At 39.2% G+C, this 17,969-nt stretch overlaps 1 protein-coding gene across 2 annotated transcripts in view; it reads left to right on the forward strand.

The window, feature by feature from the left end:
* RNASEH2B (ribonuclease H2 subunit B) overlaps nucleotides 1-17,969 on the forward strand; it is a 39,260-nt gene that overhangs the window by 6,511 nt on the left and 14,780 nt on the right. Inside the window, exons 2-5 of one of the 2 annotated variants that reach the window (XM_069802745.1) lie at nucleotides 6,405-6,476; nucleotides 9,378-9,485; nucleotides 11,787-11,863; nucleotides 14,461-14,578. In XM_069802745.1, the coding sequence (XP_069658846.1) occupies nucleotides 6,405-6,476; nucleotides 9,378-9,485; nucleotides 11,787-11,863; nucleotides 14,461-14,578 (375 nt within the window). Of the gene's footprint in view, nucleotides 1-6,404; nucleotides 6,477-9,377; nucleotides 9,486-11,786; nucleotides 11,864-14,457; nucleotides 14,579-17,969 lie in introns of both variants that reach the window. The other variant, XM_069802744.1, reaches the window with a different exon arrangement.

The raw sequence follows: 17,969 nt of genomic DNA on the forward strand, positions 1-17,969 counted from the left end.
ATAAAATATATGCATGTATTTATACACGTTTTCAGTAAGGTGAATGTGAATCTGCTTATTTTAGAAGTTAGCACTCTGTGGGCGTATTTTACTTAACCTCCCCCTAAATAGGCATTTGCATCTCCTGAACAAAGCCTTCTGCCTGCAGGTAATTTGCACCATTTCTTATATGTCATCTCTTAAAAGGCATACTGAGCTCAGCTGTGTATAAAGCAGATATAACTGGCAAGCTAAGGAGCCAGAAGGAAGCATAGCAAATAAAGTAACTGAAAAGAGATGTTTTAATGTGTAACACCATCTCCTACTTCTGCTTTCTGCCATCTGGCTTGGAAGAGACCAACTTATGCCAACTTAGGCCTCTCTGTGCATGGAAATAGGGCTGATTCAGCCAGTAATACAGCTGCACCAGTGCTGACCCTATAAATATTGCAAAGGGAAGTATGAAGTTTTTATCCTTTCAAGTGATAACCTGTTCTTGAACTTCTCAAGATTGACCTCTCCTTCATTCGGCTCAAACCCCTGCATGATCTGCTAGCATCTAGATTTCAATAACGGATGAATTGGTACTGTCCATTGCTGCCAGTGAGTCCACAAACATGGTTTTTTGGCCTAAGAAGTGAACTGTGCCAGCATAACAGGAAGCCAAAAGATGCTCTCAGGCAGAAGTCTTAATATTTAGCTGTATTACATAGCTCTGTACTGGAGCAAAAGACCACTCAAACCATCAAGTAGCATTTGCATGTGAAGTTTTGCTCAAGATAGAAGACAGTGCCATTTTTAGGTGTCATTGTGTTTCATCATAGGATTTTCAGGTAAAGTGGGAGCCAGAAAGACTTTAAGGGCTGTAAATTATGTCACATTAAACGTTATTTCCTTAGGGCACCAAATAATAAATGCTGTGGTTACCAGTCTGATAACCATTCTATCTTTTACAACAGGCATGGCAAAAGTCCCTTTACTGAAACTAGTACTACTATGTATGGTCAAGGAGAGGGTAAGGTGGTGAGGTAACATCAAGTTAATGTAACTGTGTAACAACTAAGAAGATATTTCCAAAAATCAAGTGTGTGCAAGTGCAAAGCCATACCTTATATCTAAGCACCTGCAAAAGAGGCTGTTTGCAGAGGTAAATCGAGCTGTGTGCCATTTAGTACTCCCCTGAGAGTATTGTGAGCCACAGAAACAACAGTGTAGTCTTGTGGCTCATCTCTTGCTTTCCCACCTCTGTAAGGTCACATACGATCTAGTTTTCTAATTAGCTTACAGTGGTCAAAGACCCCCAGTGTCACATAGAGAGTAGGTTATATTCTGTGCCATCTCCTGCTGTGGGTTCTGTCCTCTTGTTCCGGTGATCGTGTAACTATTTGGTGAGAGAATAGCTTACTGATCTGGGTGAAAATTAATACTTCTTTTTTCTGACTGGTTATTTCTCAGCTGGATCAGTGAACTGAGCCGCCATGCTGTGTGGCCACGAGGTTGCTAGCTTGAATGGAAAGAAAGCAGAGATGTGCAACAGGGAGGGAGCAGAGGTGGGGATCTCAGGACCATGCTTTTCAATAGCCTGTGATCTTTGGTCATTTGAAGCCATTCATGAAACTGTATCCTTAGTCTGTGCATACCTGAATTCATTCATTATGCTAATAGTTAATTACCTTGTAACCTAGAAAATTGTCAAAAGTTTGGGTGATACAAAGTACTGGATTTATTAACTAATTTTCACTGGGCTTTTTTCAGGGCATGCTGCAGGACAGAGGACACAGGCACTGAATTAAAACCACTTACTTCAGGGTTGACTGATTCTAAAAAGAACATAAATAAAATGATTATTAGATCTAACATATCTGTGTGCCCTTAGGCTACATAGTTTAAAGTCTTCCATAAAATGTCCATTTAATGGGCTCCATCATAATGTCTCCATCTGACACACCTTTCGTGCATGGTTAGAAGTTAAGAAGGGAATGGAAAAGACTTGTGTAGGTGACGTATGGTTTAATATCTGTTTTTAAATGAAATCTTAACTTTATATTTCCAGACTTTTAAATAATCCTGTTTTTTTGCAGGGTGATGGTGGTAGGGAAATTTGTGCTCTCAGAGGGTTTTTTCCTCTTACGCAATTGACAGATATTTACAGCCTTCTTGCTTGCTTGGCTGGCAGCTTTTTGCATGGGAATTCCATATAACTTGATATTAGTCTGTTATATATAGTATTCTATAAGCAATTTTTTAAAAAAAAAAAGGTGAATAGACCTTGCATCATCCGTAACATTTTCATAGATCTTAGTGGGAGTTTTTATGTTCTTTTCCAATTTATTCATGTTGCTGTACCAGCTAACACTCTCTTTTTTAATGGCCAGATTCATTAGTGCCTCATATCTATCCATTGTGGAAGAAGTTATTGCCAGAAGTCCTTTGACAGCTGGTTCATTTTCACTTTGTTCTGTTTATATTTTTTATAGAATTTGCCTGGTTGTGTGTCTGACCTCCACGAAATACGATAGGCTTTTCTCCTTTTCTGTAATGGAAAGCTTTGTTTAAGCTTTTATAGTCTCTTTCACTCGGCTTCAGGACTCTGAGGTTCCGTCTGTAGACTCCAATACAACTGATGGATATATCGCCCACATTTTTAGATGGACTTGTGTGATTTGGTTAATAGTGAATGAACAGTAGACTATAACTTAAGCAAGGTAGACATACTTATCAGCCCAGTGTTGGTTTTTAATTGTCCTGCATTGTGCTTGCCTCAGAACTCCCTCCTCTGGTATAGCTGTAGCGGTACTGTATCCGGATTCATTCCGTGTTGCTGGAGGTGTCCGTAAGCTCAATGGAGACAGAGGCATATGCTTGCAGGGGATGATACAGGTGGGTTTAGGCTTTAGGTGGGTTCAGCTGCCTCCTGGAAGTGCCTGTCATCTGTCTTCCCTGGCAATTTAGAGAGTGGCTTGCTAATTGAGATGCCTCCTTGGGACATGATTAATTGAGCCCGTATGTACCCCTGTATCAGTTTTTTGTATCCTTGGAATGAATGTTGTCCTAGGAGAATAGCATGCTGTACTGGCACATCTGTTATTAAGTTGACCTGTACCGACTGTGTGTTACCTGCAGCTTACAGCTGCAAGACAGTTGGTAGAGAGTATAATAGTCAGAAAGGTCTTACCTCTCTCACTTGTTGTTCTTGTAGATGAACACACTTCTCAGGGGTGAGCTATGGAAACTGTTGTAGTAAGCATAGTGGCAATCATCTGATGTTTTCCTTTAGGATTTAACAAAAAAGCTCTTCCTGTAATGTCCCTTTTGTCTGGTTATTTTTTGTAAGATTATTTCTTATCTGGATGCGAACCTTAAAACTAAAAAAAAAAAAAAAAGACCCAGTTTAACTCTTAGTTTTGCTAGAAAATTGCTATAGTACTGCTTTTTAAGAAGTCTGTCTTTATTTAGCTGTAAGAGATCCTTGCTCAAATACAAGGACTGATAAATGTAATGACATTAAAGAAAACCAGTTACCTTTCCTGGCTAAAGGCCAGAACACACACAAGTTAGGTTTGGACACCTAACTTCAAAAATCCCTTGCTCAGCATTTTCCTAGTCATGAAGTGTTTAAATTCAGATAAATAGGGCCTTCTTCGCCCTTAAGGCCACGTTAATATTGCATCCAGTTTTCCAAGCAGGCATTCTCCCAATTGCCTCTTTTTATCTGCCAACTTGACATCCTAGTAGAGCCAATCTGTAACAAAAATATACTTCAGGTGCCCCTGGAAATGGAGTGGAGTATTGCCTACATTTTGAGGAAACTGAAGGTAAAAGAAATTCAGAGAAACCACTTTTGCCTTTGCCCACTCCTTCCCTTTTTCTTGTGTGTGCGTGTCCCTTCTGGCAAACCATCCATCTTCTGTGGCAGCTGTGCGGAGGATGTGACGTATACTCTGATCCCATCAGCATGAGATACTGGGACTGAAGGCTGCAACTTGGACTATTGCACGACCACTGCTGTCCTCTGTGCAGTGGTGAACCCCACAGAGCTTGGGGAGGACCAAAGAACTAAATGGGCAGAGCTGTGCTTCTCTTCACATGGGGAAGAGCTACTGGCTGAGCCAAGGCAGCTGCGGGGCCAGGCTGCATATACGAAGGGGCACAGCAGAGGGTGCTGAGCCTGAGATAGCGTGGGGCAGGCCTTAGTGATAGAGAGCAGTTGTCTGGGTGAGGAAGGCAGAGTGTTGATGGGGAAGAGATGGGACACTGTATCCCTTGGGTTTGTTACACTGCAGGTGTCTCCCAGGCTTAGCGGGGATGGATAAATTCAGTGTTTTACTAGAAGGTTAGGAAAAGAACATACCTACTAAATAAAGATGTGAACTTCATTAAAAACAGCTACATTAGGAATGATTGTCTACTTAATTGTTCACATTATACAAGATGCAACTTAGGGCTCAGCTGGACTCATTCCCAGTGTTCATAAATCTGTACATGAAGAAAGCAGAGCAAGTGAGCGCTAAAAGTTCCTTTGGGGTTTTTTTTGTTTTGCTTTTTGTTTTAAATTTTGAAACTCACATTTAGTGTGTATATTTTAACATGTTCATGTGAAACACATCAAAGTAAACACATGCAGTGTGTTTCTTTCACTGTCATTAATCACTGTAGTCTTTTAAAAGTAACAAAAAATACACTAATGTTAAACTGTGGTCAAGAATTGAAATATACACAGCTCTAGAAATTTGAAGTTTGCCTTTGCCAGGGCAAATGTAGCTTGACAACCGTGTGTGTTTATGTATCAGCATATGAAGCAAGTCTGGTTAGCAAATACGGACTTTTTCCATTAAAACCCCTCAACTTATATTGAAACTTTTAAAAGCACTTTTTCAAGCCACCTGAAGACTCTGCTAAAAATTCAGGGGAAGAAAATGGCTGTAAATTCTCCGACCCACTCTGAGAACTATTATCCTCCAACACTTTATCACAAAACACACTTGCTTTTTAAGCCCTGCTTATGTCTTTATCTGGGCAATTTCTGTTTGTGACACAACTGAATAACCAGGAGTGGATGTGAAAGATGAGGGTTGTTTGGGGTGCTTTTTGCCACTGAGGTGCCTATGAAGAGCCTGTGAGTCCACCTTTCCATTCTAGATGTGTTGGGGATAGGCTTTCAGCCAGAGTGGAGGACAGCTATTTTTGGTTGTACTTGAGGTTCCTACTTGCCTGTTTTCCATAGAAAAGAAATGTGCTATCTCCCTCTCTGCAAACCTCCTGGATGCAACTGAAAAGGGAAGGATGATGTGGCACTTCTGTTCTCTCCAACAGCCTCCCTTGTGAATAGCTGTGCAGCCCACCTCTGCTGCTCCTCTCTGCTTTCCTCAGCAGCACCGTAATGCAAACGTCAGCCTGATCCCTGTCAGTCCATTCTCTGGGGTCTGGATACTGGTTATGTATGTGAAATGCTTTAGTAATTTTCCTTGCTCTGATGAATGCCTATATGAAAGGAATTGGGACAGAACTGGCAGTGTGCAAGCTAAGAAAGATGATGCTGTCATGTTGCTCTTCACTCAGATGTGGGAAGTTGTTTTCATAAATATAAGTTAGACTTTCCCTACAAAGAGAACTTGGATACAATATAATTAACTGGGGATCCTTACCGATCGTTTTTCAGACTTGAATCAGCATCCTTGTGGGAGCTGTTTCCTTTCTAATTTTTTTTTAATTTCACAGAGAAATCGTACTTTTGTGGCTCTGTTTTTTGTCTTTTTTTGCTTAAAGACACAGAAAAGAGAACAACTGTCAGAGGCTTAAGCCAGAGGTGCTGCATTCTCTCAGCTTCTTTTTTCTGTGGGGGGAATTAAATGCACTCTTTATTTTTCAAGATTATACATAACAGATAAACAAGTGTGCATATTTTTCACAGAAGCAACAACTGTTCAGACAATTCCTGCCCCATATTCCTGCATAATCTGACTTCCTGAAAGCTTTAGAGGACCACTGTTTCTTCCCACAAATATTTTACCTTTTGCACTTTTAACTTTTTAATGTCCACACTCTGCTTGGCCTAACTTACCAAAGCATTCTCATTGTCTTTGTGACTAATCAGGGCAACATATCAGTTCATTTCACTTAACTGAGATGTCAAACTTAGGAGCTCTCTTGCCTGGGGCTCTCTAGGGGGAAGTGGTTTTCAAAATCTAAATCATCTCCAGGTGCATATCTTTCCTGTGACAGATAGAGAGTGCCAGGATGTCTGGAATCATAATTTAGGTGTCTTGATCAGGTAGGATGAATTTGGGCTGAGGCATATAACTTTTATGCAGAAAATACGTGAGTTTTCAAAAAGTGTCAATCCAATTAATTCTGAATGTCTTGGAGAAGCATTGCAGAATGTGAAATAATTTACAAGTTCATAACTTTTTCCTCTCCCCTTACAGAGTCTGCTACTGACCCCCCTAAGACACCTGACAGTGAACCTTTGTTTACAAAACTGCGCAATCCAAGCACAGGCAAGTTTTGGAATTGTGACATGAGCCTGTTAATGTTCTGTTTGATTCCCTTCACCACCAAAAGATTCATATTTTGCAAGCTGAAATAATGATGATAGTGTAAGTCTTATGTGCCAAAGATACTGCTGGTGATGCCAGATAGTTAATGCTGTGCAAACATTTAGGATTTCTTTTATAATTTTAATTGGTTGAACTGTTTATTCATCAGGAATACTGGCAGCACAAAAAAGAGTTGTAATTTAAGTTCTGTTTTTAAGTGCATTAGTTTTGGGGAGCTTACAGTGTTGGGTGTTGAGCCTGGGCTTTTTTTTAATCCAAATTTAGGCTTCATAGCATTCATCTTATGCTATAAAAAAAAATAGTCAGAGTTAGAAGAAGTGATCAGTTATACTTACCAAGGTTTTTGAGCCTTTTCATTTTTAAATCTAATTTTCTTCTTTCACTGGTCCAAGGGGTGGTGTCTCTTTCTCATTAATAGATAATGAGGCACTTTGAATTCAAAATACATTGGAAAGACCAGCAAATGCAGGTGATACAATGACACCACCATCCCACAGTTACTTTCTTCTAGTCAGATTTTTCTTTTTGTCGAGGATTATTATTATATGAGTAATGTAATAATCAGAGTATGACATACTGCAACAGAAACTTGCAGTAAGCCTTTGTTAGGGTTAACATTTTGTTTCAAAAACACGTTTCATGTTGTGTTTTTTCCTTTTCATTAGCTCATTTGTTTTCTGTAGATTTAAGTTGTATGTTTTTGTTTTGAAATTCACTGCTCATTTATATATGTTTGTAACTAAAGTCTCCAGGTACATTTTAATGCCACAGCATAGTAACTGCTACTTGTTCTTGAAAGAGGACAATAATTAAAAACAATAGATCTGGAATGTGAAATCACTTACTCATCATGATACCTGTTTTTTCGATTGCTCAGATTTACAGTGGGAATATGTAGCCACGGATATTTTCCCCCTGCTGTATTATATTGGCTTTCTAATTTGCTATGTTTTTGAAAGCACAGATACTAATTTGCTTTTCTCTGTGGAAGAAGAGATCTGTTTACCTTGTAGAATCAGAGATCTTGGGAAAGGTTTCTGGGGAAAACCTGAAGTACAATGATTGCCTGGGTGTGTTCCTTCAGAATTTACAGGAGCTTATTTATAGACCTGCATAAACTTTCAGTTATGTAGCCTATTATAAGTATAGGGTCTGAAAATGGAAGGACTGAGAACACCCTATTAATGTGTTTTCCTTACATTTTGGTCTAAGAGATGAATTGCTGGTGCCAGATATTGTATAAATATGCGCTGAAGGACTCAGCACACTATAGAATTCATGCTAACCGCTTTATTAAATAAAAGGGTACATGGTCCTTTTTATAGACAGGTAAAAAGGACAGAACTTATATCCCTTACAAAGACTATAAACTAGGGTTCAGCCTGCAATTCAGAAGTACCACAAGAAGCATTTTTCAAAGTGCTGAACTAAAAGAAGGGAAATAACCATACCACAAGTCTTAAGCAACTAATTGAAGTGGTAAAGTTGTGAGCAAAGCTGCCTAGGTTCTCTCTCCATCCCCTAGAGTTTCTGTCTAATGACACTGTTGGGAACCTGTGGTGATTGTCCTTTCAACATAAGCAAATAAATTAAGGAGCTGGAGTTAGGCAATAGGAATTATCCCTTTCCCAGGATTTCATAGCTCACCACCGCATTTGGCTAGCGCGCTCACTGGTAGGAGTCTTAGGTTGTTCAGTGAGCACTTCTGTGAGTAGTTTGACGTCTGGTGCTGATCAAACTATGGTGTATAGACCCTTGTTGAGAAGCACGTGGTAATGATTGAAACCGCTACTCCCCCTTGTATCTACTCTTCACTCCTCTCCTCCAGTTAAACATCTGGTCAGCCTTTTGGATGAAGGGGGGAAAAATGCATTATCAGTCATTTTGGGAAGAGATGTGTCTGCCATTTTAGCTGGCCTCCCTCCGCACCTAGGGTTCTCTGTAGACGGATGACGTCAGCTTGCAGGGGCTTACGTTGCGACTTCTTTGAGCCAGCCCATGATCTGTAAGCCAGTGCAGCTTTGCAATTTACCTGTTTTGAGCAGGACTGCCATGTTATAGTTGCTCTTGTCTCTTGAAGATGGATTGATAACCAAGACAGGACCAGTCCAGCCAACAGACTCAGCTGACCAAATTTCAGTGGCCCCTTCTGCAGTTTTGGCAACTTCTTGTTTTAGATACGGAAAATGCCAATCCTCTTTGCAACATACTCATCACCCTTTCATCGTAACGCAGAACTGTTGTGAAATGGCAGAGCTGTGCTGTGGGGTGGCCTAAAATAAAGCTTTCCTTTTCCTTCCAAACTATCAAGATTCTGATGGGCACCTCAAAGCAACTTCTTTTAGCTTTCTTGTTCACCTTATTTGTCTACCCGTACTTAGTCATTGGCAATCCATTTTGATGCACAAAAAAAAAAGATTTCAAATTGTCACTTGAAGGTTTGAGACTTTTGTTCCTGTAACTCAGAGTCTGATATCTTGGAGACAAACATGATGGAAGTAGAGGGGATTTTCTTGTTTCCCACCTTCCTCCTTCAGTATAGTCAAAAGCTGATTTCTTGAGTGATTTTGATTTGGGTTTGGATCAAAGGCTTTGTGTTGTAAGATGAACTATTCACACATCTTATTTATTGATTCAAATTCAGTTTGGTTTATAGAGCTGGTGAATGAACATCTGTATATAATAGTTTTCTTTGTCTGAGCTTTCTTTGTAGTGAGTTTATGTAGAATGTGTGTATGTTTGTGTGTCTGTATGTATATAAGGCACATTCTTCAGTCGTATTGGGTATTCTTTTGATTTTTGTGAAAGCTTACAAATACAAACCAGATTTCTTTTCAACAGGGGAAGCAACCCTTTACTTATTCAATAGTGGTGCACAGCAGCTGTTTGAAGTAAAAGCTTTTCATGAGGAATATCGTTCCTGGTTTATAGGTCAGACTGTTCAACAAGGTGAGTAATATAACATATTCTTCCCCCAACTGTAACTAATATTCATACACAGACCTTCCCTCTCTCTTCTAGTAAATTTTCTAGTAAATTTACAGGTGTTTTTCCTAGTTGTTTGAGGCATGCTGCATCACATCCCCACCTTCTGACACGCTCATTTGCCATCTGGATTTAACCAGGGCTGGGGGCTTTGTGGTCTCTCTTTAAAAGGCTGCCTTTGGCAGCCTCAATTAGACAGATGTTCATTTGTCTTTGAGGAAGCGGGGGAGGGGTGGAAGTCATTCAATTGTATTTAAACTGAAGTGCCATAAAATACTTAGCTTGCCTTGTCAATCAGACCAGCAAGTCCTCAGTGTAAGTAAAGTATGTGTTACCCTACAGGAGGGAAGAAGGGCTGGAAGGCCTTAGCTAGCTAAGCGGAGCGGTGTGTTAAGAGCTCCAAGCGTTGGAATGTATGGTCTTGCTTTCTTTTAATAACCTCCATAGTCTGCTGTGTGAGTGCTGGGATCTCAGGATAGGCCTGCTGTCTGAAGGTCCCATTTCAGTGTTTGGTCTGAAGTGTGCTCATCTATACCATCCCAGTCATTCTCTGATCCTAGCTCGCCTTTCTGAGAATGAGGAAACTTATGCAACTGCTTGTGACAGCTTTAACAATCCTTTATCAGTAAGGAGGTCATTGGAGTAGTGTTTCTCTGCCAGCAAGTCCATAGACCAAGCAATAAGTATTAATTCAGGACATGAAGATATATTTATTTTGTCCTTTTTAACTATAAAAAAAGACTATTTATAGTAATAACTAAAAGCAACCCTACCAGACATAGGCCTTTAGTGGTAATATCCCAAAGCGTGTGTTAACTTTTAAACATCCTCTGCAGGTGCATATAGCAATGCAAGCAGTATGTCTGTGAGCTTTTCCTTGCTCTGACTGGGGGTGAGCCAAAAGACTGAGTCTGCTCCCTGCTCCCGATTATGTCCACATTGTATTCTCCCCCTCCCTTTCTAACCTCTATTTTGGCCCTTGGGAAACAGTTGCCTTAAGGAATCACCTCAGCTTTCTTTAAAAGATACAGGGGTAAAAATTGTTGCTTAATATTAGGGCTGCTGCATCTCTGAAATGGTCAGGGGAGGAACAACACAAAAAAGCTGTGTGTTTGCAGTTAAGGCAAATTATCTTATCTGCAGAGAAGAGCAGAGGTCTTGCAGAGGTCTTTATACACCTATACTGAGTCTGAACTCTTTAGAACTAATAAAAATAATTCTTTCTGGAGGTACAGTGGAAAGCATTTAAATGGAAGCTTTCAGAAAGTGGCTAGTGGTTTTTTTCCCCCCAGTTTTGTTATCAAAGCTTTCATGTTTGTAAGTAGTCCTGATGCTTGCTTTGCCTCACGCAATGCATCACGTTAGTAATACAGATGTGAGATTGGGTATCAGCTTAGTCCAAACCATGTTCTTCCCACACCATCTTTTGTTAGTTTTAGGGCCATCGCAACAGGATTTTCTTTTCTTTAATTATCTTAATCATGTGATTTAAAACAAAAAAAAGTATGTTTATTTGCTTTTGGTTTGCTAATTAATGTCAAATTGTCATCAATTATTGGGTTTCATTAGTGAATTTCCTTGATGTTACATTGTTTCCGATTATCTACAATTATACAAAAAGCCTGACTAAGCCTTTGTCCTGCAATGAGCTCCAGATGGGCAGAGGTGTCTGTTTCAATGGGAGACCAAGTTCTTCCTTTGTGTGTAACTTTGAATACAACATACTGAGCCGTATTTTCTGATCTATTTATTTTGTTCTGTTAGGAGACTGCATGCAGATTCTCCCCTTACAGATGAGAGGCAGCTCTAACTTAACTGGCTCTTGAAATTCTTTCTTGCCCTACTTACCTCTTCTGCTAGCACAGTGTTGCCTTGCCCAGTGTTTGAGGTGGAGTATACTGGATTTATCTGGTATCCTAAAAGAAGTTTCTGTTAGACCCAAATCTGCCAATAGAGGGCAGCTTCAATTTTGCTGGTTTTAATACAGTCCTGTAAAAGGAAAAAAACCTAAGAGTGCTTGAAGGCAGCAGACCTGCAGTGGAGCTTGTGGTTTGGTTTGGCAGGGTTGAGAATTGAGTTCTCACTGTATTTTTAATATAAAATCACAAATATTATTTTCCTGCCCATTTATTAAAATATTGGGATACTTACTGAAAAAAAATTCTCTTCTTCTCGCCCACACTCCTGAAAAACATCCGAAGAAAAAAAAGGTCGATGTATTGTGCCTCTTGGTACTAAGCTTACTTTTACATATCTGTCACTTAGATGGGCGCCTGCTGTTTGTTACACCAATGGACCCCTTATTTCTGATACTTTACTACCTCATAAAGGCAAACAAGGAGGTAAGCCTGCTTTATTTTTTCACTGGAATTCTCAGGAGAAAACACTATTTCTGACTTAATTTTCTGCAGAAGTTATGTTAATTTTACAAATAGGTGGTTCCATAATAATGGAAATTTAATTTGCATTTAAAGCAGAGATAAATTCCCTAGAAGTATTTTTGTTGCATCAAGTTTTTTGGTCAGTAAAGTATATTCCAGGAGTCAGCTTGCAATCTCAACAAACTCTAATCACCTCCTTTTTGAGAGAAGCAGAGAATCTCTTTTGTCCTTTTGTGACAGCCTATCTCAGAACTATTGAATTTTAAATGATGAGGTGTCATCAGAGTAAAACAAACTAGTGCCCTTTCTGAGGCATCAGTAGATGAGTCATTTTGGGAAAGAAGGGAAAAAGAAAGAAGAATTTGGATGCTATGGGGGAGGAAAAAAGAACATTTCTGTGGCAGTTTGAACTTGAAAGGTAACACTGCCTTTTTAGAAGCAGTATTTGCAGAGATGCTGTATCATAGAACAGCAACGGGACAATCAAGTATCCAAAAGTTGGATAATTAATAAATGGCTTAACTGATTTATCATGTGTGTGGCAAAACCTCACTTAAATTTCTGAAGTATATCAAAAGGAATAGGCAAAGTTATTGATTTATTGTTTATAATCTGCCTGTGGAGAAAAGGCCATAAAATCAAATGTAAATGTTGATCCTTGTTTTTTTGTTTCATGGAGGCAATACTTTCACTTCATGCATCCTAAGAGTTTTTGCTCGTAAGAGCATTTCCTATAAGGTTGCTTGCTATTTTTGGCTTTAGATTGCAAGTGGAGAATGCAGGAGAACAATTTTTGTGTGGTGAATAAATAAAGTCCCACTACACAATTGTAATGGTAACCCATTGTTCTGTAATTATTTTGAAGTTATTTATGGTATAGGGTGTGCAAACATATTCTGTATTTCTGTGGGTGGCCCGTAAGAAGTCATTTCAGAAGGAATAGTTCAGCTCATTCTCTAGGTGCTGTGCTCTGTTTGAATTCAGCATCCCTTTGAAAGCTTTATACCAAGCTTAAATTAGGGAAACAGTAAATCTCCTCTGTCTATGTGGTAGAGTGTTGAGGTAGCCTGAGTAAAGGACAGCTACTGCTGCTGTTCCTGTGCATGGGGAGAGTCCTGTACTGCCATTTACTTTCTTGGTACATTGTTTTCTAGGCTTTCTGGTTTTCTAGGCCAGGCATGATGCCAGGTAAATGCATATTGCTGTTCTGGGTCCTAAATCAGGGCAAATGCATTCCTGCAGTGCTCTGCCTAAGTTAGAATATTCAGTAAAGGGAAGTCTTGAAGATTGTGTTGCAGATACCTCATGCAAGGCCAACTTAAATGTACGACCATCACTTCTGGCTTGAGCTAATGAGTATCAAGGTACCCACTGGGTATCTTAGGATCATCCTTTGCACCATCCTTTGGTTTTGATAGTGTGATGCAGGGTTGCTTAATGTGTCTTCTAAGCAGAGCCATCTCCTATCCAGCAGGCTTTCTTGGTTTAGGCTCTGTGCCCCTGCATAACGTAAATGTAGCTGTCTGGTTTTGGGACACAAGCAGGTTTGTGCAGGTAAGTTATCTATAGGAAACAGTTTACTGCAGCTTTATTTCTGCATCTCATAACCTTCTTTTTGCCATTGTTATTGTGCCTTTTCTTTTTCAGGAGGAAAAAACCTTTAAATCCTTTCTGGGTTTTTGTTGTTGTTGTTCTTGGTTTTTTGCTTGTTTTTATTGTGATTTAACAATGAATGGTTACTTTTATTAAGCCTCTGATTGTCTAGCAAGAGGATTAATTAATAATGAAAGCAGGATACCCAAGTGGTTTTTTTTCATGCTGACCAATATAATGACTTCAGCTTTGGCTTCTGAGACCATGCACTCTCTGAGGATGGAGAGCTCAGAGTCTTTGTACTGATGCGCTGAAGGATCTTTCCAAAGGGAAGGCTGCCAGTTGTGCCAAACCGTGCTGAATGATTATGCATTGTTTGGCAACGGCAAAATTTGTTTGATGGTTCTGTCATGTGTGGGGCTATTTAAGTTGTGCCAAAATCACTTTATATACATACTCTGGCCAAACTGGAATTGACTTTGCAGAGGTGAAAGGTTAATACTGTGTTCCAGCAGCTGCCCTGCTCCTTTGAGATTTATCTTTATGGAAGGAAAAGTAAAATTTGAATGGAAGTTATGACACTGAGTTTAATCCAACAAGTTTTGGTCTAAAACACTATTGGCACACACTGACTACTGTGTCTTATGTCATCTTCCAAAAAATCCCTCTGTACTTCACATTAGTTTCTCCCCATGTTGTTTTAAATTTGGTCTTTTAAGTGCAGTAATTGGAGAGTTGAGCATTTTGCAGGTATTTACTGGTTTGAAATAAATATTTATAGCTTGCTTTGTAATCAGTTTCTCAATGTGTGAGGTGTTACCATTCAAAATATGTTCTTCTTTAAATCCTTTATTTTAAGGCTATGGCCATTGCATGCATATATATTTCTATATATGTGTAGTGTGTACATGTGTCTTAACATTATAATAATGCTTTTTTTAATCCCTTTGATGTATTTTCAGCAGCAAGGAAAGTTCCAGCCACTCGATCAAGTTGTGCTAGACGCAGAGTACCCTAACTGCCCATTGCTGCTGAAGTGTGCAGATGTTAAACAGTACATACATCATGTAGCAGAAGAAAAAGGTGAAAAAAAGGGACTGGGAGGGGGGAAAAAAAGACTAGATTTATTAGTGTCACTTCATTACAAGATAGATTTAAATATTGTTTTTTGCTTTACCAAACATCCAAGGTGCTGGATGAAGCTGTACTTCTAAAAACAGAAGCTTAGGCTTAGAAGTCATCATTGCAGTATTGTGAATAGTAACGTGTGGATCTCAGATTATCTGCTGTAACTCTAAAATACTTGCAAAGTCTTGTTGCTAGGTGTCATAACAATGATAAACTCATCAGAGCTGGCTTCTTGACATTATTGTATGTGTTCCGAACTTTCTTTGCGTTTGATGAAAGTTTTACATCTCTCTAAATTCCTTATTTAGTGTAGGATGGTCTGGTGTGGAAGAAGTTAACCATTGTCCATTTGGCTTTTTTTCTCCCTTTGTTGCAAAGCATTCAAACCATAAGTAGGAAAAAGCTGGAGAAGAGAGAATATGCTGCTGAGAAAGGAAAGCACAAGTTTTCTAGTTTTACATAATTTAGTATTGTGGGTTTAAGTTCAAAGACTTAATTTTTTTAAAATAGAAAACTTGATTGGGATGTATGAGTGCGTGAGAGAGAAAACCTAAATGGAAAAAATTAGCAAAGTATCAACTCTGTACATAGTTTCTTCAACCTTCTCCCAGAATTCCCTTTGGTATGGGGGCTTGTATTTTATTTGAAGACAATATATGCTTTCTAGGGAAGAGGAAGGAGCATTACATAATTTTCGCAGCTTGGCAGACCTGCAAAAGATGCAAGACCTCCGTTTTTATATTCAGTCCTTTAAAGAGCATTCTCCTTACGCTTGCTGACTTCCTGATAGTGAATGCAGATTTACCTACACGCAATGGAGATCTACAGGAGGAGGTACAGGAGTCTGAGAATATGGAATCTACCACCAAGTGCAAAACAACTAAGCTGTCTGACCCTTATGCATGTAGGGCTCCCCCAAGGAGCTGAGATACACAGATTAAAAGCCAGAAATATTAGGAATTTGCTTTCATGAAGCACTCTGCCCTTGTCATTGATATAGGCAAGAAGAAATATTTAGGTGATCTACAGATAATTGGAAAGTGGCTAAGGAAAGGTGGTAGAAAAATGAAAACCCTGCTAAGAAGTAAAACACTAGACCTCTTTATTGCTATATAGAATATTGGGGGGGGGGACGGGGGGGGGCGTGTCTGTGATTTTTTCCTGAAAGAATTAGCTGCACAAGTTTGAGTATTTCCTATATGGTATGGTACATATGCAGTAATGTAGGGCAGTTGCTTCCTGCAGAAAATCAGTTTAAACTTTGGGGCAGGACATGTTTCCATTGAAAATGATCACTTTAACAAGAAAGCAGGAAATCTGGGCAGCAAGACTGTTGTTACATTCTTGCTGGGATTAGGGGAGTTGGAATTATGTGCTGTTGTGATACTCCTGGATTTCTGAAATCATTCAGTATCATTGGAAGCAGGCAACCTTTTTCTTTGGATGAATTCTGCCTTTTGAGAAGGCTTCTTTAAGACAGGTGCATCTGAACTGAAAAACTGCTTTTGCGTTCCCGTGAAGTGATAAATACTTCCAATAAAAACTATTATTAAGCTTTTAGGCAATTGCTGTGCCCTGCAACTTCTCTAACACTGGCTAAGGAGCTAGGGCTGAAAGAAGGGGTACTAAACTGTGCACCCATCTGAGAAGGTGAGAAATCATGTCAGATCCTCTTGGCTGTCAGACTAACAAGTCTATAGGAATGTAGGACAAGGTCTGGATTATTTTTCTGAAGGGGCACTTCCTCCAAACAATAGTGCTGCCTTTTGGCAGTATTTATGTTCCCTTTTTAACAGCAAAATAAAAATTAAAAAAAAAAAAAAGTATTTGTCATAGACAAGGTCTTGTATCTTGGTCTAACCTCTGTATCCATTCTGAAATTGTGTCTGCAGTTGTTATCCATCAGAGCATCCTCTGATAAACTATATTCTGTTAGACAGTAGTGAAGATGCTTTACTGCTTGATTTTTTGCAGTGATGTTTTTAATAATGTATTATGTACACCTGTAAGTTTGTGTCATTTTGCCAGAAAATGATAGTAACTATTAAAGAAGTTACGTTGACTTCCTGGTTTTTGTTTTGAAGTGTAAGGTAAAAATTGCTTTTGACATTAAAGCTGTACACACATGCACATGCCAGCTGTATGAGATGTTCTTGGATGTCCCTAGGCATGTACCCGCTCCTTCTTTTCTTGTTCAGGTTTGGACTGGGTAGACAGTAACAGTGGGGCTTGTTCTTAGGATTTCTTTCTTTTTTTAGAACACCAAGCATATTGTTATGCAACAAACACATTAGTGGTTGCTTGCCTGTCATGCACAGATCACCTTTCTGTTCAAGCCACTTCTATGTGTTTCATATTCTCATGTCTTTTTATTGCCTGTAAAAATCACCAATATTATGACTAAGGTACTCTTTTCCAGCTCTAAGACCTGTTGTCCACCTTGTAGCCTTCCTCGTTTAAGGAGTAAGGCTTTAGGGCAAGAAGTATCTGTTGTGTTGAGTCTTCTGTGGCTCTGATCTGTTTGGCAGAACCTAACCACATAATTATTTCACTCTTAATTTAATATTAAGGCATTTAACATATGTCTGAAACAAATTCTTACCCTAGAGCACTCACAGTTTACACTTACTGAATTAGCAGAAAGTCCACCTTCCCTGGCCTCAGTGTTCAAGGGCACTGAAAATTCATTTTGCTGGATTAAATTCCCAGTAACCTGCTTTAGTAGTTGGGGAAAGGGTGTGTTACAGCTTGCTAAATCTGGGTGAGGCAGGTTGTTTGTTAATAAATTCAAACATCAGATAGAAAGTACAATAGAGAGGGTTTAAGAAAGGGTTATGAATTCCAGTTCTAGAGTGTTACTCTTTGTTTCATTTTGCAAGGCAAAAACTGTGCTGTGATCTTGTCTGATGTGATTAACATGAAGAGCCAAGAAAACTTACCTGATTAGAATAACTAAGTAATATTGCCAAGCTTGTATTCCCAGAAGGTAGGAAAAAAGGGGCCATATGAGTTTCAGAGTTATGGAAAACACTGAGAAAATTGATGTTAAAATGTGCTTTAGGCAGTTTGCTCAACAATACATCAGGGAAACTTCCAAGTCTACATAGCGATTACCCGATCGCTGAACATATTATTTAATTGTAGAACCACTTATATTCCATCTGTATTTCTCAAACCCAATCTTTCCAGATGTCTCAGACCAGTTTTATAGGCACCAGACACATTAGGGAACAAAAGGCTTTCCAATATATACTCATATTATCAAACATAGTCGCTAACTCTCACCAATATCAAATGTGCATCACATGTTAAATCCATGTTCCAATATTGAATCCTTTTGTCAGCA

Source organism: Haliaeetus albicilla, chromosome 15 (assembly GCF_947461875.1).
Source record: "Haliaeetus albicilla chromosome 15, bHalAlb1.1, whole genome shotgun sequence".
Classification (NCBI taxonomy): domain Eukaryota; kingdom Metazoa; phylum Chordata; class Aves; order Accipitriformes; family Accipitridae; genus Haliaeetus; species Haliaeetus albicilla.